Consider the following 14,502-nt stretch of genomic DNA (forward strand, 5'->3'; position numbering starts at 1 on the left):
AAGCACAGAAGGGTTTTCATGTAGAATAAGCAGTAGCACAGTTCAGATAAGCATTGTCTAAGACATTTAGCTTGAATTCAGTATTGGCAGCTGTTGCCGTAAAAAGCAGTCCACCTCTCCAGACCATCAAACTCATTTAAACAGACTCATTTATTTTTATTTCCCGCATTCATTTCCTTTCTTTTGAGCTTCTAGGGTACAACACTAGTTCACGTTGCCCAGCTTTGCACTGCAATCATGAATGCAGGAAAATATCCCATGAAAAGAAATTGTATTAAGGTCATGCTGCTACTGCTGCAGCCAGAGGGTTGAGAGAAATTCAGGCATTATTGTTGAAAGAGCTCATTGCAAGCATTAACCAGTCATAATTTTACAAGATCAGTAAATGATAATCTCATATTATCTTCAAATTGTTTTGAAAAATTTATATTCTCGGCAGGGGAGGAGATGCCTGATTCTGTGGGAAAAAAAATTAGATTGCGTTTGAAAATATAATTAAGATTCAAATCCCATCTTTTCACAGATGATGCGAGATAGATAAGGAGAAATTCAGTTGCCTGGGCATAAGCATTTAGTGTCACTTCAACCAGCAGCTGCATGGACTGGCAGAGATGCTGGAGGACGTGAGGGAGATGTGCCTGCCAGGGGGCAGGATGGATCCCTGCTGAGGACACCACAGATATTTAGGCAACTGAATACAGACTAAATATGCATTAGTACAGGTGGCACTTCACCACTTCCAGCAGTAGCAGTTGCCAGAGGCAAAAACTAACAATAAACAACAAAAAGCCCCAAACTAACAACAAACAAACAAAACAAAAACACAAATCTCACCTCTTTTCAGTTAACTGCCTGTCAAACATTTGTTTAATCTGTAAATCAGGAAAGGTTGGGCATAGGATCTGGCTGAGATTGTGGCATTTCTGGCACCTGCCTGATGTTCTGTTCTTGTCATGTGTTCTCACCGGCAGGTGGGCTCCTGCTGTCACTCCTTTTGAGACCTTCACACATCAGTTTCCAAAACAGTGGTCTTTGCCAGTGTGAAATGGTGAAGCAGGGGAAAGAGCACATATAAACTTTCAGCTTTGAATAAAACTACACCCGGGTTCAGGCACAGGAAGCCTGCAAAGAAACATACACCTTCATCTTTTCTTGAAGTCAGACAAAACCAGCTGTAACTACTGGATCTCTTAAATCCTCATTTGTGTGATCTCAGGCTATCTATGCCCACAGAAGCAAATGGCCAAGGATCCTAGTGATTACAGAGCCAACAGAAACCCAGTTTAAGTTCACTATTAATTTCTTATGTAAGATCTTCTGGTGAAAAGAGGTTTGTGAACTTTTTCTATTAATGTGAAGAATGTTATCACTGCTAATAGTCCTAAGAATCTGCCAACACCATGACCTGAGCATTGGCCAATGCCCTTTACATGCCTTGAGACTGAGAACGGTCTGATTCGCTTTCTTGGGCTACATGCTATGATGTAGATCCCAAGTATCTCCTCTTCTTCCTCCAGGACCGCTGCTCAACTGAATGCAAAATAAAGAGAAAAAGCCTGAAGCGAACGTGTGCATAGCCACATCCTACCTTTTGGCACTCAGTTACACCAAGTGAATGTCTTTCCTTTGCTCTGTTCTAACACTTACATGAATTCCTTCAGCTCTGACCTACCCAAAGCTATTACCATCTGACGTCTTTCCAAGGGCACATGTATGATAAGCTGCTTCTCCTCTCATTTCTCACTTGGGAAATTTTCATCTGACATCACAGAGGTGACATCCTATTGGGGGGCTCAGGATTAAACAGGCATGCCAGCTGAGCTCTTGCCTTGACCAGTGCTGGTCTCAAAAAACAAATCGAAACCAGATCAAAACCCAAAACAAAACAGGAAAAGAAAATAGAGGAGATATCAGCCACTCAGCATACACAGACTTGGCTTATTTCATAAGAGTGAGAGTATGACAGGCCCAAATACAAAGGCTGCAGAAATCCACCCATGATGCTTTGCTTCAGGATGCCAAAATAATCACAGTTCTGCCTGATCAGTTTCTGAAAAATATTTTTTCAAGCTACCTTTCTTTACGACAAGGCAGAGTGTTGCCTTTAGGGAGACAGATTGTAACGATTTGAGGCACACCAAATAGTTTGAAGCCCTTAGCAGGAACCAAGTCAGTGGTTGTCTGTTCTTACCACACTATGATGTACGGAGACCTCCTATCAGGCTCTTAGATGGCAGGTTAATAGTTAACAGCTTAAAGTCAAGCAGGGTTGAAATCTGCTTTTTTCATGCAAATAAACCCCATTTTTTTCACTCATGCGACCTTTTTTCTTGAAACTGTCCAGAGAGAAAATGAACAACACCTTAACTGGATGCTGCTGAACATACCAGCAGAGCCATTGGGTACTTACATCTGGAGACAAAGAAATGTCTGAATCTTCCACAAACAACAAAACTTCACAGAATAACATGTATGATTTATGGCACAGGAGTAGATTTCCAGATTGATTGATTGATTGATTTTCCTGTTTTAACCATGGGACAGCATGCTGTTCATGCAAATTGAAGCTCCTCATTGCCTGAGCACCGAGGTCCAGTTTATGCAGGTGTGCAGCTACATCTCTAACACTTGGGAAGTGGGGGTGATGGGGGCAAGTCATTTATCTGAGGCTGCATTTTGGCAATGGATGCTGTCTCTGGGAGTCTACGGAGTTGTCACCTCATTTCTGTTCCTCAGTCCTGTCACCTGTTAGGTAAGTCTAATAGATCTTCTAGCACCTTTCAGACTTGCAGAATCTGCGCTTATCCTATAGCTAGAGAATTACACACCTTACACTAATGTTCTCTGCAGACCTAACATGAAACAAAATCTTGCCTTGCTGAGAACTGAAGTTAGGAAACCAGAACCAGTGGTGAAAACTGCCTTATCTCATTCTCAACATTGAATGCCATTTGGTTAAATTTTTCTCCTTCTACAAAGAGACCCCTTAGTGAGGGTGAATGAATGCTGGATCAAGAAACCCCAGTGTTTTAGGGTGCTCTCTGGGAGGACAAATGGATCTGTTTTATTACGTGTCCCACCACTGCAGAACCAAAAAACAATGCTGTTTTACTGTTTTCCTGCCTGTTTAAATGCATCCTGGAGGAGACAGGCTTCTGATCGAACAGGAGCCGGAGAGAGGCTGACGGGTGTGATTCTGGCCACAGAGTCCATGAGTATTTCTCAAGACCAAATAAAAACTGCAAGAAATCATCCATAAAACACAGTCAAAAAGGACTTCATTTAATTAGTGATATGTAAAGACTTTTGCATAGAAAAAAAAGGTTAACAAAGTAATGCATAAAAGACCAACTAGGTACAGTATTTTTAAAACAAATATTTTAAAGTATATTTTGCGTAATGTTTAACATTCTCAATGCTTACTGCTTTCTCCACACAGCAGAGAAATCAAGTGCATAATAATACATGCTGTGTTTTATTTTTACTTTTTATTTTTTTTACATAAAATCTCTAGTTTTTGACTTGATGTATTAAAATACTTAGGTTATTTTAAGTCACCGTAATAAAAAATGAAAGCAAAACATTTTATGCAGCACTAGTTGTCTGGGTATTGACAAAATAACTTACTGCCATCCCCTTTAATACATTCATTTTGGTTTGGAATCAAACCCACATTACAATGTTGGCATGCTAATAGCCAATTTAAAATTGTCCCTACCATCACTTCATTCATACCCAGAACGATTGTTATCCCAGAAGTTGATAGCGAAAAGAAGAGGGATTTTGCACAGAGCTGGCTAAAAGTAAACGTCCGAACGCAGCTAAATAAGTTAAATGGAACTCTCACAACACCAGGTCTCTTGTATTGGCACGAGCCAACCCCACAGAACTGTGCATGCTGTCAGCAGGTGGTTACTTCTGGGTGCATGACAACCTACTGTTTGTGCAGATACAAGCTAGCACCATAGTTAAGCCATAAAAAAGGGTGCCTCAAGGCTCAAAGGCACTGCTGAAACGTTCATTAATCCAAGCACTGATAAGATAATCGTTTTTACCAGGGCTGTGCTAGATGTCACAATTTGGCAAGTCTGTACAAAGGAAGGAGACTAAGTAAGCAAGTTCCAGGCCTGTCAAATTGGACGTTGTTTCTTAGCAGCCTTTTGGCTAAATGAACCTGTCTGCTTAAAGAGCACACTCTTTCCTGGAAGAATATCGCTGTCCTGAAGCTGCACTCAGGACTGCCTCTCTCTCCCAGATCACTCCCATACCTGTGCAATGTTACTGGTTTTAGCAGAACACATGTATATATAAGTTTTATTTCTTTTTATTATTATTATTATTATTATTATCATTTAAATGTCAGGCACTTAGGAAAGTCAAATTCTTTTTTGAGCCCCAGGAGACCTGATGGGGATGATTCCTCACCTCTCCGCCAAGTGTGGATGTACAGCCAGAGAACTGTTAGCCCTAGTGCCTATGTATGTCCTGGGGAACATCCACATGCCAATGCAGTGGTGATGCTTCCAAAAGCCACTGCCTCAAGGTGCCCTCAGCACACCTGGCAGGAGGAGCAAGCCGCCTGTGTCCCCTCCAGTGCCTGCAGCGAGGGCAGTGCCTGGGCTGGCTGCCAGGTCCTGGGTGACAGTGGCCCTTGGCCCTCAGCAAGGTCACAGGAGCTGTGTGTGTCTGTGTGGGGGTGTGTGTGTGTGTGTGTGTGTGTGTGTGTGTGTGTGTGTGTGTGTGTGTGTGCGCGCGTGCATGGAGGGAGAAGAGGGAGTTGTGTAGGGAAGAAGGGGGGGCACTTAGAAGGCTCCGACCTCTGTCCCCCAAGGCCGGTAGGGTTTGCCGTTTGCACCACTGCCAGCCTGCTGTGGGCTGGATGAGGCTGACATGGCCAATGGCGGGGTGATGGCTGTAGCTGCTGCCACCGCAGCGGCAGCTGCGCTTGGGGGGAGCATGGGGAACGTGCTGGTGAAGGAGAGGGGGAAGCTCTGGGCGGCTGCCGTGGCGGCGGCAGCTGCGGCATGAACAGTGGCCGAGAGGGAGAGGAGAGAGGTAGAGAGCGGGGGGACGCAGGGAGCAACACTGCCTGCTGAGGGGACCCTGAGGGCGGCGTCGGTGTGGGCGAAGGTAGCGGTGAGCAGTGCGGAGCCGTGGGGAGGCACTTCTGAGGAGAGTCTGCATGGAGTGGCCTCGGGGGCGTGGAGTCCATTGGGCTGCAGCAGGGCGGCCGGGAGGTGATGGAAGGCAGCTGCCCAGTGGTGCGGGTGCAGCGGGTGGTGGTGGTGGGCCATGGAGGAGGTCATGGCAGCCGCTTCCCGCTGAGAGGCGCAGGTGCTGAGATGGGACACCAGTCTGACACGCAGCGGGTCAGAGGTGTCGAGGCCTTCCACGGATGTCAGGTACCTCGCAACTTCAGTCAAGCACTCCCGGAAGCCAATGCTCATGAAATCCATGGCCAGTGAGTGAGCATCAAAATAACCTGCAAGAGGTGGACAAAAGGCATGCTGAGCGCTAGGCCAACCTCCTGGCCGACATCAGCCAACACGGCCAACCCCACCCTCCCTCAGCCACTGGTCTGCCACTTACGGGTTAAGATTTGCTACAAGAAAAGTGTGTTCTTCAGTCTGTAAGTGATTTGTGTGACCATCCCTGTAACGCAATAGGCTACGGTTGTTTTTGCACACTATATAAATGAAAAGAATTAAGACCATAAGTACTCGTGACTCTTGAAGAGATACATGATGCCGCTCCTGCAGTACCTCAGGAAGACTCTGCAGTGTGGTGTTATGGTGTTACCCCTGTGCGTGTGTGAAGGACACATTTCTATGCACAAAGAGACGGTGGGGGACCAGGCAGCTCGCACGCACTCTGCTGCCTCTGCTTTCCCCATGCTAGCATTCACAGCAACGCACTGAAGCTATTGCTTGACACTGCGAGACAGTTGTTGCAACTGCTGCTGAGGGCTCATCTCCTTCCCAGAGTCATTAGGACGATGTGGCATACGGTGCTATTTAACTACAAACTAAAAACATCTTGTCATGACTCTGCACACACACAATAAAAAGCTTTACTGAGAAAACGTTTTATGCAATGCCATTGCTAATTTGGAGATGGAAGACTGACAGTCACATAGCCCATGAGGCATTTCAGCAAATAGCAGCTGGAGCTCCATAGGCTTGGGACAAAAAACATTTGGAAAAAAAAAAAAACCAGTTTTATTAAACACACATGAAAAGATATTCCCTTTCTAAAAGGGTTTAGTATCAAATCTAGTGGTTAAGTTGCTGCTCTTCAGCTACAAAAATCAATTCCATTTTAGTTTAGAGGTAGTCTTGGAAGAACAATGTCCTGTTACTCTCGAGTGGGCATAATTGTTTTTCTTTTGCTTTCTTCAAAACTTTTTTACGGTATTTATGACTATAATGTGCATTAGTACAGACGGATCAAGTGCCCTTATTATGGTGGATTTTGGCAGAAATATCTACACCAGACCTTGCACAGTTTGTTATGAAATAATTGAGGTCTTCTTGAAAAAATCAAGCAGCTTAGAAGGCTGCTTTCACTTTCTATTGCTCTGCATCCACATCGTAGAATGAACTCAGGCTCTATGAAGAAAGGTTGAGGGAACGGGGCTTGTTTAGCTTGGAGAAGAGAAGGCTCCAGGGAGATTGTGGCCTTCCCGTATTTGAACGGAGCATATAAACAGGAGGGGGAATGGCTGTTCACGAGGGTGGACAGTGATAGAACAAGGGGGAATGATTCCTCTCCCCTGAGACAGGGGAGGTTAAGGTTAGATATTAGGAGGAAGTTTTTCACACAGAGGTGGTGACGCACCAGAACAGGTTGCCCGAGGAGGTTGTGGATGCCCCACCCCTGGAGGCATTCAAGGCCAGGCTGGATGTGGCTCTGGGCAGCCTGGTCTAGTGGTTGGTAACCCTGCACACAGCAGGGGGTTTGAAATTCGATGCTCATTGTGGTCCTTTTAAACCCAGTCCATTCTATTCTTAATTAATTACATTTACATACAATTATTCATATCTCCCTAAATCCCCTGCCTGCTATATACCACCTCTTGTCAATTTATAACAGTGCTTGTCATGCAAGCCACCTTGCCCACCTGATGCTGTGTAAGACCCCAGAGAAACCCTCTCCAGCTAGCAGCTTGGTGAGTACAATATGTCGGGGAATTCTGTCAGGAAGCACAGACCCCTCTGCTGCATCTGAACTATTTGTGAAATAACAGTGTTTTGAGGGAACTTCTGACTAAAACCAGGCAGGCAGGCAGTGGTGAGAGAGCTGTGTGCCTGAATGGTGGCCAGCAGTTTGGCTTGAAGACTGTCTTCACATCAGAAGCCTCAAGACCTCCCTTCCATGTCTCTGGAATGCAAATGTGGAGGACATGGCTGTCGGTGGCTCCCTCTGTGCCTGAGCTGGCTCTGGGATGAGCAGTCCAAAAGCCCTGTATGTGCTGGCTCCCTGTCAATCTCTTGCGAGGTGGCCAAGAAACAGAAATGAGGACACAAGGCCACGTGGGAACTGAACTCCAGGTGCTTATGTGACAGGGCATGGCCACTAACAGCTCTGTCTACACCGACCCAGGTGTCAGTCACCCGAGCTCAATTTGCACTGAAGCTGCAATAAAACCACACCAAGGTCCCAGCCGGCTACTTGCTGCTGGCTAACAGCTCTTTCCTTTTGCTTGCTTGCCCTGTCAGCAAAAAGCACTGGCTCCAGGCCAGACAATAACTTCACACAACAGTGAGACCATTGCCCACACCTGCATCAGGAAATATGGAGTATACACAGGGCTGGAAAAGCAGTAGCCTCCCTGCTTTGGCTTCTTCCCTGCCTGCTTCCCTGTCTGCCAGAGTGGCTCCAAAAAGCTGAAGCCGTGTCAGCCTTTTTCCTGCTGTGCCCACACTGGATTCACTGCACCACTAAATATTAGAAGCCACCAACGCCACCCTTTCCAACCCCATGCATCCTCAGTTGGTGGGCCACTAGAAGAAAAACAAGCCATCCCCAGCTCTCAACACAGGGCACAACACAATGTAAGGGTTCTAGGACACGTTTCTCTCTCCTCCGATAACAACTTGTGTCTATAGACGAAATGATGGGACAAATCTTTTCGCTGACCAACAAAGTTTCTGGCTCCAAAAATGAGTTATGAAGTAGGAATAACTACACTTGCAAATAAAACAAATATCAGCCTTTTAAAATACCTTAGGAAATGATATTTAAAGCTGTTACTACTTTGCAAAGTAAAACATTAAGGAAGAAGGAAACACAGGCTTAAACTTTGCCCAGCACTAACTTACAGACCTCTTTTCTTAAAGTTTGTTAATCCATCCAGTGAGATTACTCTTATCTCTGGGTCAGAAGGAGAAGATTAAGCCGCAGTGTTTGTGAAATAGATGGGCATTATACTGATGTGCCACAAATCTCTGGCCCTGGAGTAGCAAGGAGGGCTCCTAAGGGTCGCAAAGGTGGCTCTGGTTGGCCACTGGTGGCTGTGGGCAACCTTCCCACACCACGACACTCCTTGCTCTGTGCCCGGCAGCTCCCGTTCCCAGCACCTCGTCCCTACCCCATCAGCCAGCCACTCGATCTGACCCACTTAAAAAATAATCTCCAACAACATTTGTTTGAGGATAGGGAGGCAGGGGAAGGAGCATTCCTGTTAAATCTCCCTAAAGAGTGGCCATATCGCTATTGGTACAGATTTTGGAGAAGTAGGAGCTGCTGCAGCTTTTATGACGGAGACAGGCTGGGATAGCTGGGCCACGCACTGTAGAGGGAGGACACAATGAAGCGGCAACCACTGCCCTTGGCTTCTTAGCCTTGCTTGCCCTGAGCACCAAGTGAAACAGACTTTGTGGAAAACCAATAAGCAAATACACAATTAAAAACTGCACCACCATGCAGACACAAGACGATTTGAATTCAAGTTGCACAAGCACAAAAAATTTGGGCGTTTCATAACTTTCAAGAGCACTACTTTCCCAGCTAAATAGAGATCTTTACAGAACATTTTTTCAAGCATAGAGTTATATAAAATTAACATTTCCTTAGATTAAATTTTGTACGTTTGCTCAAGATACCAAGAGGCATATCTGTTATATGAAAGGCAACAAAATCCCTTTCACTTCTGACAAAATGAGCTACCAGTAAATCTTAAGCTTAGAGGTACTATTAACAAAAGCCTCTTAACACCTATAAAATATGTATGTCAGCTTGGTGTGAATTTTAACAAATAACAGAACACCAGCCTCCAGCAGGCTTTCCCATAGCCATTTGTTGTTACGCACGCGCTGATTTTAAGTTGAGCCCTGTAATCACTGCAAGGTACAGAGAGCTGCAGCAATTCTCTCATGGGCTAAAAACTTTCGAGTTTAATAAAAAAGAAAGAAAGCAATTACACTTCCAGCAGCAGTCTCTTTTCTAGCCTGTACCTTCATATCACAATGGGTCACTGAAAAATGGGCTGATCTACATTACAGCAGTTTCAGTATAATCACGGTTAAGGGCATGGGACGTGGGACAGTGCTTATGGAAGGCAAGCAAGTTCTTTGCTCCAAATAAGCTGCAACCCCGTGACTATAGAGAACAGCTCGTGGGTGGCTGACATCGTTTGGCCTCCAGCCTCAGGGCTGTCAGCTCGCACAAGCAGGGCACGCTTGGCTCACGGCAGCAGGCGATTGAACGGGTCAACCACACTGCCTCTGTGTCATGCAGGCTCTGGATGCAAGGAACCACCCTGACCTCTGACAAACACATACAGCATGTAAATATAAGCTCAGATAGCGCTGCTATCAGTCTGCAGTCTTATCAGATACCTAGAGCTGCCTATAGCAGGCTGGATTTTGTTCTGGTGGATGAGGCAGTCTAACCTCACATTTATGAACAAAGAACAAATACATCCACAATAATGAAAGCTCCTCTCCATCCACTTCCTTTGGTATAGCTGCTGTATAATGAGTTTTAACATTGGTTTTTTGCTACACAATTGTTGCCACAAACCTCCTGTTTATGTTTGGTGTTTGCCTATTTGTTTTGTCTCCCTGTGCCGATTTCAGTGCTCTTTGGAAACCCCAAACAAATCTCTGACTGGGCTGCCTGTGAATGAAGCCTTTACTCCCACAGTGTTATGAAAGCAAACACAAGCCCAGGGTCAAGTGCTTCTTTTGTCCCAGTAGTTCTTTCCCACGAGTTCAATCCTGCCATTAGCATTGATTTCCACTCCTTTAATCTGGAAACGCCTATCACAGCCCGTCAAAGTACTTTTTGCTGAGATTTCCTCAAGTAGCAGAAAAAGAAACCATCTTCTCCTTACCTTTACCTCCAGTTGCTTGAAGCATCTTCAGATGATCCACTGTCATTTGCAGTATTTCTGCTTTTTCTAATTTGGCAGATCCCTTCGAGATAAGAGATTCATGTAAATAAAACTGAGCCCAGTCTTATGGTTTCAATTTCTCCTATCATAGGAACATTCTCAGCTTAATTCTTTTGTGAGCATCTGCATCCCAGACACTGCCTAATGACTACTGTTGTCTCCCATTCAGTGACACAGGCACTAGCAGCACAACCTGGCTTTATTAAGACTATGTCTCAGTGTAACTCTGGCTTTGAGGCTGGTGCAGAGATAACGCCTTCATGAAATAAAAGAAGGGTCTCACTTTCAGCACATCTTTTTCAGACACAAAAAACAACTGAAAACCCACTGGGACAGGTCTGCAGAGCTGGTGATGAAGATCCCACTACAGCCTTTTTTGCTGCTTTTACCAGTAGGTGTCCCTATGGACACACACCGAAAAGTACCCCTCTTCCCTAGAAGCCTATTAATTTTTGACATGTCATTTGGCTGCTGAATATTCTATTCTCATCCTCTGCTGCGAAAACAATCGCACAGCCCTCAGTTTTTTAAGTTACTGAGAGGCTGAGTTTGCAGGGACAAGCAGCCAAACACTGTGAAAAAGAAAGAGCTGCTCCAGCAGTGAGGCTCTTTCCTGTCACTGAGGATGGCTCATGGTGTTGTAAGATGCAAGTCCAAAGGCAGTATTAATATATTAATTTACAAATAAAACCATTTCCCTCAAACACACCTGGAATATACCCAGACAGCTGAGTTTTCCATGCGAACGTTATCTCAGGCCACCCCTCAGCATCAACTAAAACCAGAGCTGCACAAACTTTGGCTGCTGGCAGACAGCACCCTGCAAGCCTATCTGCCCTCTGTTCCCACTCGTGGCACCTGCAGCCCTTGCTGCTTCATTTGGGTTGCCAGCAAGCAGAAGAGGTCCGAGGGGCACCCCAATGGTCAGCTCCAGGGGGAAGCCCCCTGCCACAGGGGCTCAGCATGTGGCCAGGAGTGGTTGGAAAGGCAGTGGGAGTGAACAGCCTTGCTCGGACACTTCAGTGAGTGGAATCCAAGGAGCTGGGAAAGGACGGGTGACTTTGTCTTTGGCATCATACAGGATAGTGTCAGGGAGGCTGAACAAAATACATCACATGCTTATTCTTACCCCGATCTTATTTTTTTTTAATTCAATTATTGCTTTCAACATTTCTTAGTATGAATTTTGGTGTGAGGGTGATCTTTTGATTAAAGTCTACATTTTACATGCAACTGCATCCTGTGTTTTGCTCAGACTTCAGCTTTTCCGTAGAAACAGCACAGGCCGTCTCCGGGCGAGTGACTAATAGCTAAAAACTGCACACTGCTGGGTCCCTTCCAAAGGCTCTGTAGGACTTGTTTTATAATGTTTGTGGGTTTCGAGAAGTAAACAATAAAATGGGACAAACAACTGTTGTCTCTTGCCCCTGTTTATCTAGCTGAAAATACCTCTGCCGCTCCACTGTGCCACAGCCTATGGAACAGTTCAGCTAAAGCCAGCAGGTACTGAAGTACACCGCAGGTGACACAAGTGATGCTCTTAATGCGACTGCAATACTTAAAATTTCTTTTTCATTGGCCTCTTGTTCATGTATTGAGCCTCATACGGCGGGGCTCTGGCCACTGCCCGCTGCCCCAGCAGTTTGGCACCCACAGGCTGCTCTCAGGGTTTACTTTCTGTATTTTATTTTCAGTTAGAAGGAAGTCAGGAGCTGTACACTCAGTTGGTGCCTCTGAGTGAGACCCAGTGCCATCTGCACATACCCACGCATCTTCAAATACATTTGATAAAATATAAATGCTGTTAAATATCAAATCAAGAGACAAAAAAAATATTAAATTCAAGATATGGGGAAGTAATAAATTATTTGAGCAGCAGAAACAAAACACACTTTTTGTAGCACTGGTGGCACTTGAAGCTTTCGCTGTGCAATTTCCCAGGCAGGAGCTGAACCCAGGTTCCCTGCAGGCAGCTGGACCCTCACAGCCTTCCCATCGAGCACTGCTCACTGAAATGCCTTTGAAAGTACACTGCCTTACCTGGATCTCATCACTGGGCCTTTTCCTAGCCCCAGTGCACTGCTTTTACACGGCCACTTTAAAACCTGACTGATCTGGGCAGCTTGCTTGCTTCTTAGGAAATCATACAGATTACGTTGCAACTGCAACTATAGATTAAAATGAAAGTTTCCTTAAAGAAGGGGCAAAAGAGATCCAAGATTTGTACTGATGACTAATTGACACACAGGTCTGGGGGACTGTTTTGTCGTTTTTTTCTGTTTTGTTTTTTAACTACAGAGTAAAGCACATTTTTAACAAAACCACCACTGGAATTCATCGAAAGAACAGAGGCAACACGAACACTGTTACCCTTAAGGGAAAAACAAGCCGAAGAATGGAAATGTTTTTCGGCTTTATGATGAATTATGTTCCTAATAGTTTTGCCACAACAAAGCGCTTCACTGAGATGCCAGCTTTGTGCCAGATCAGGACACATACAGGATTATTTTAATAAGCTCTACAAGAGAACCGACATTGCCAGATGAGATACAGGATGAAAAAAAAAAAAAAAAAGGGCTTACTTGTTTTTCAAAAGCAGTTGGCACCAGCCGCCTCAGCTCAGATAAACTGTTATTTATACGATCCCGGCGCCTTTTCTCTATAATCTATTCCCAAAAACAAAACACGGTAAGTTTACAGAATTGCTGAAGGGCAAAATTACAGCACGCACACAAATTGTCACATGGGAAAAGAACGAAAGGACACGTACCCCTCTTCTTTTCTTTCTGGCCATAATCTGAGATGTTGTGGTTGGGGAATTTGGTCGAAGCACAGAACTATGGCTTTGCCTGGGAAATGACAAAAGTACATCAGGTGTTGCACAATGTGACACACTGCTCTCTGAAGACACCTTAGGTTGCCCTACTGAGTACCCATAGTGCCCTCTCACGTTGCTTAGGACACACTGGGTTTTCAAAGAGACATTTTGTTTTGGATTGGCCCAGCCAAGCGGATTGCTCTGTGAACTGCCAGAATCCCCTGAAAGGTCCTCTCTGGAGATGGTTCACTGTCCAGCACAGGTTTCATTTTCATTGTATCTAAAATCATGCCTACAAATACAGTCCGTAGAACTGCATCTAAAGGAAAAAACATGGACCACTTTTACATGATAGCTGGAATAGATGATTTTAGAGGCCTTTTCCCACCATAATGATTCCATGCGTCTATGCTACCAGCAAGATGCATACCATGTTACAGGCCCGGCCAGGTTTTGTCATTCCTGTCACCTCTGTGGTCAGGGGGCACTCATGCAGGAGGGCAGCGCCCTGCCAACACCTGCTGCCTCCTCCAGCACAGTACTTTTACAATCTGCTTTGCAAACTGCACTGCCTATAGCTACAGAAGGGTATCAACCTCATCACATACAGGCAAAACAAGCGCTTGCTGTTTGACTGTCCCCAATGATGGGGACAAGCCGGGGCACAGTGGCCGTATCACTGCGTTGCTCTCATTGGCCCTCAGACTCGAGTTGTCCCTGCAGAGTCCCCCCCCCGACACTTTCCCCTCCCTCCCCCCCTCCCCCGAGTCCATCTCCATCGGCTCACAGCGGGGTTTGCTGCTGTTCCCATCCAACCACCGGACCCACAGGTCATTTCCTACTGGCGCCGATTCAGTTCGGTTGCTCGGCCCCGATCGGGAGTGACTTCGCGAACAGATCCGACTGCACGCAGTGCATCACGCGGGGCTGCCGGGCCGGCACTGCCCCGAGCCCCAGGCGGCGCGGGGGTTCCCAGAGAGCTGCGGGCTCCGAGTGGTGCCGGGGATCCCGGGGCAGCCCACACTCCCGACATTCGGGATGCTGCCGTTACGGAGTGTAGGGTTTTCGTGCCCGGGGTTTCGGCCCTCGGCGCCCGCGCGGGTGGGACTGGGCGGGAGGGGGGTGATGTCTAGGAGGTGGGTCCCGCTTACCCGCAGTAGTTGTTCTCGCTGCCCACATCGATGGTCTCGTCCATGTCGCTGTCTGAGGTAGTTTCCTCGCAAGGTCGCTTCATCGCGGCTCAGCCCGCAACCGGCGTGGGGCAGAGAGAAATAAATCCGGACGGAGG

General features: G+C 46.1%; 1 protein-coding gene across 1 annotated transcript; it reads right to left on the reverse strand.

Annotated features, from left to right (window-relative positions):
* Positions 1-3,267: 3,267 nt before the first annotated feature.
* On the reverse strand, positions 3,268-14,500 carry HEY2 (hes related family bHLH transcription factor with YRPW motif 2). Its single transcript, XM_031610991.2, has 5 exons — positions 14,366-14,500; positions 13,167-13,245; positions 12,979-13,062; positions 10,337-10,418; positions 3,268-5,482 (listed from the first exon to the last, which is right to left on the reverse strand). Exons 1-5 carry the CDS (start codon positions 14,446-14,448, stop codon positions 4,803-4,805), a joined length of 1,008 nt encoding a protein of 335 aa, XP_031466851.1. The 5' UTR covers positions 14,449-14,500; the 3' UTR covers positions 3,268-4,802.
* Positions 14,501-14,502: the final 2 nt, after the last annotated feature.

This window comes from Phasianus colchicus, chromosome 2 (genome assembly GCF_987193195.1).
Source record: "Phasianus colchicus chromosome 2, bPhaCol1.hap1.1, whole genome shotgun sequence".
NCBI classification, from domain to species: Eukaryota; Metazoa; Chordata; class Aves; order Galliformes; family Phasianidae; genus Phasianus; species Phasianus colchicus.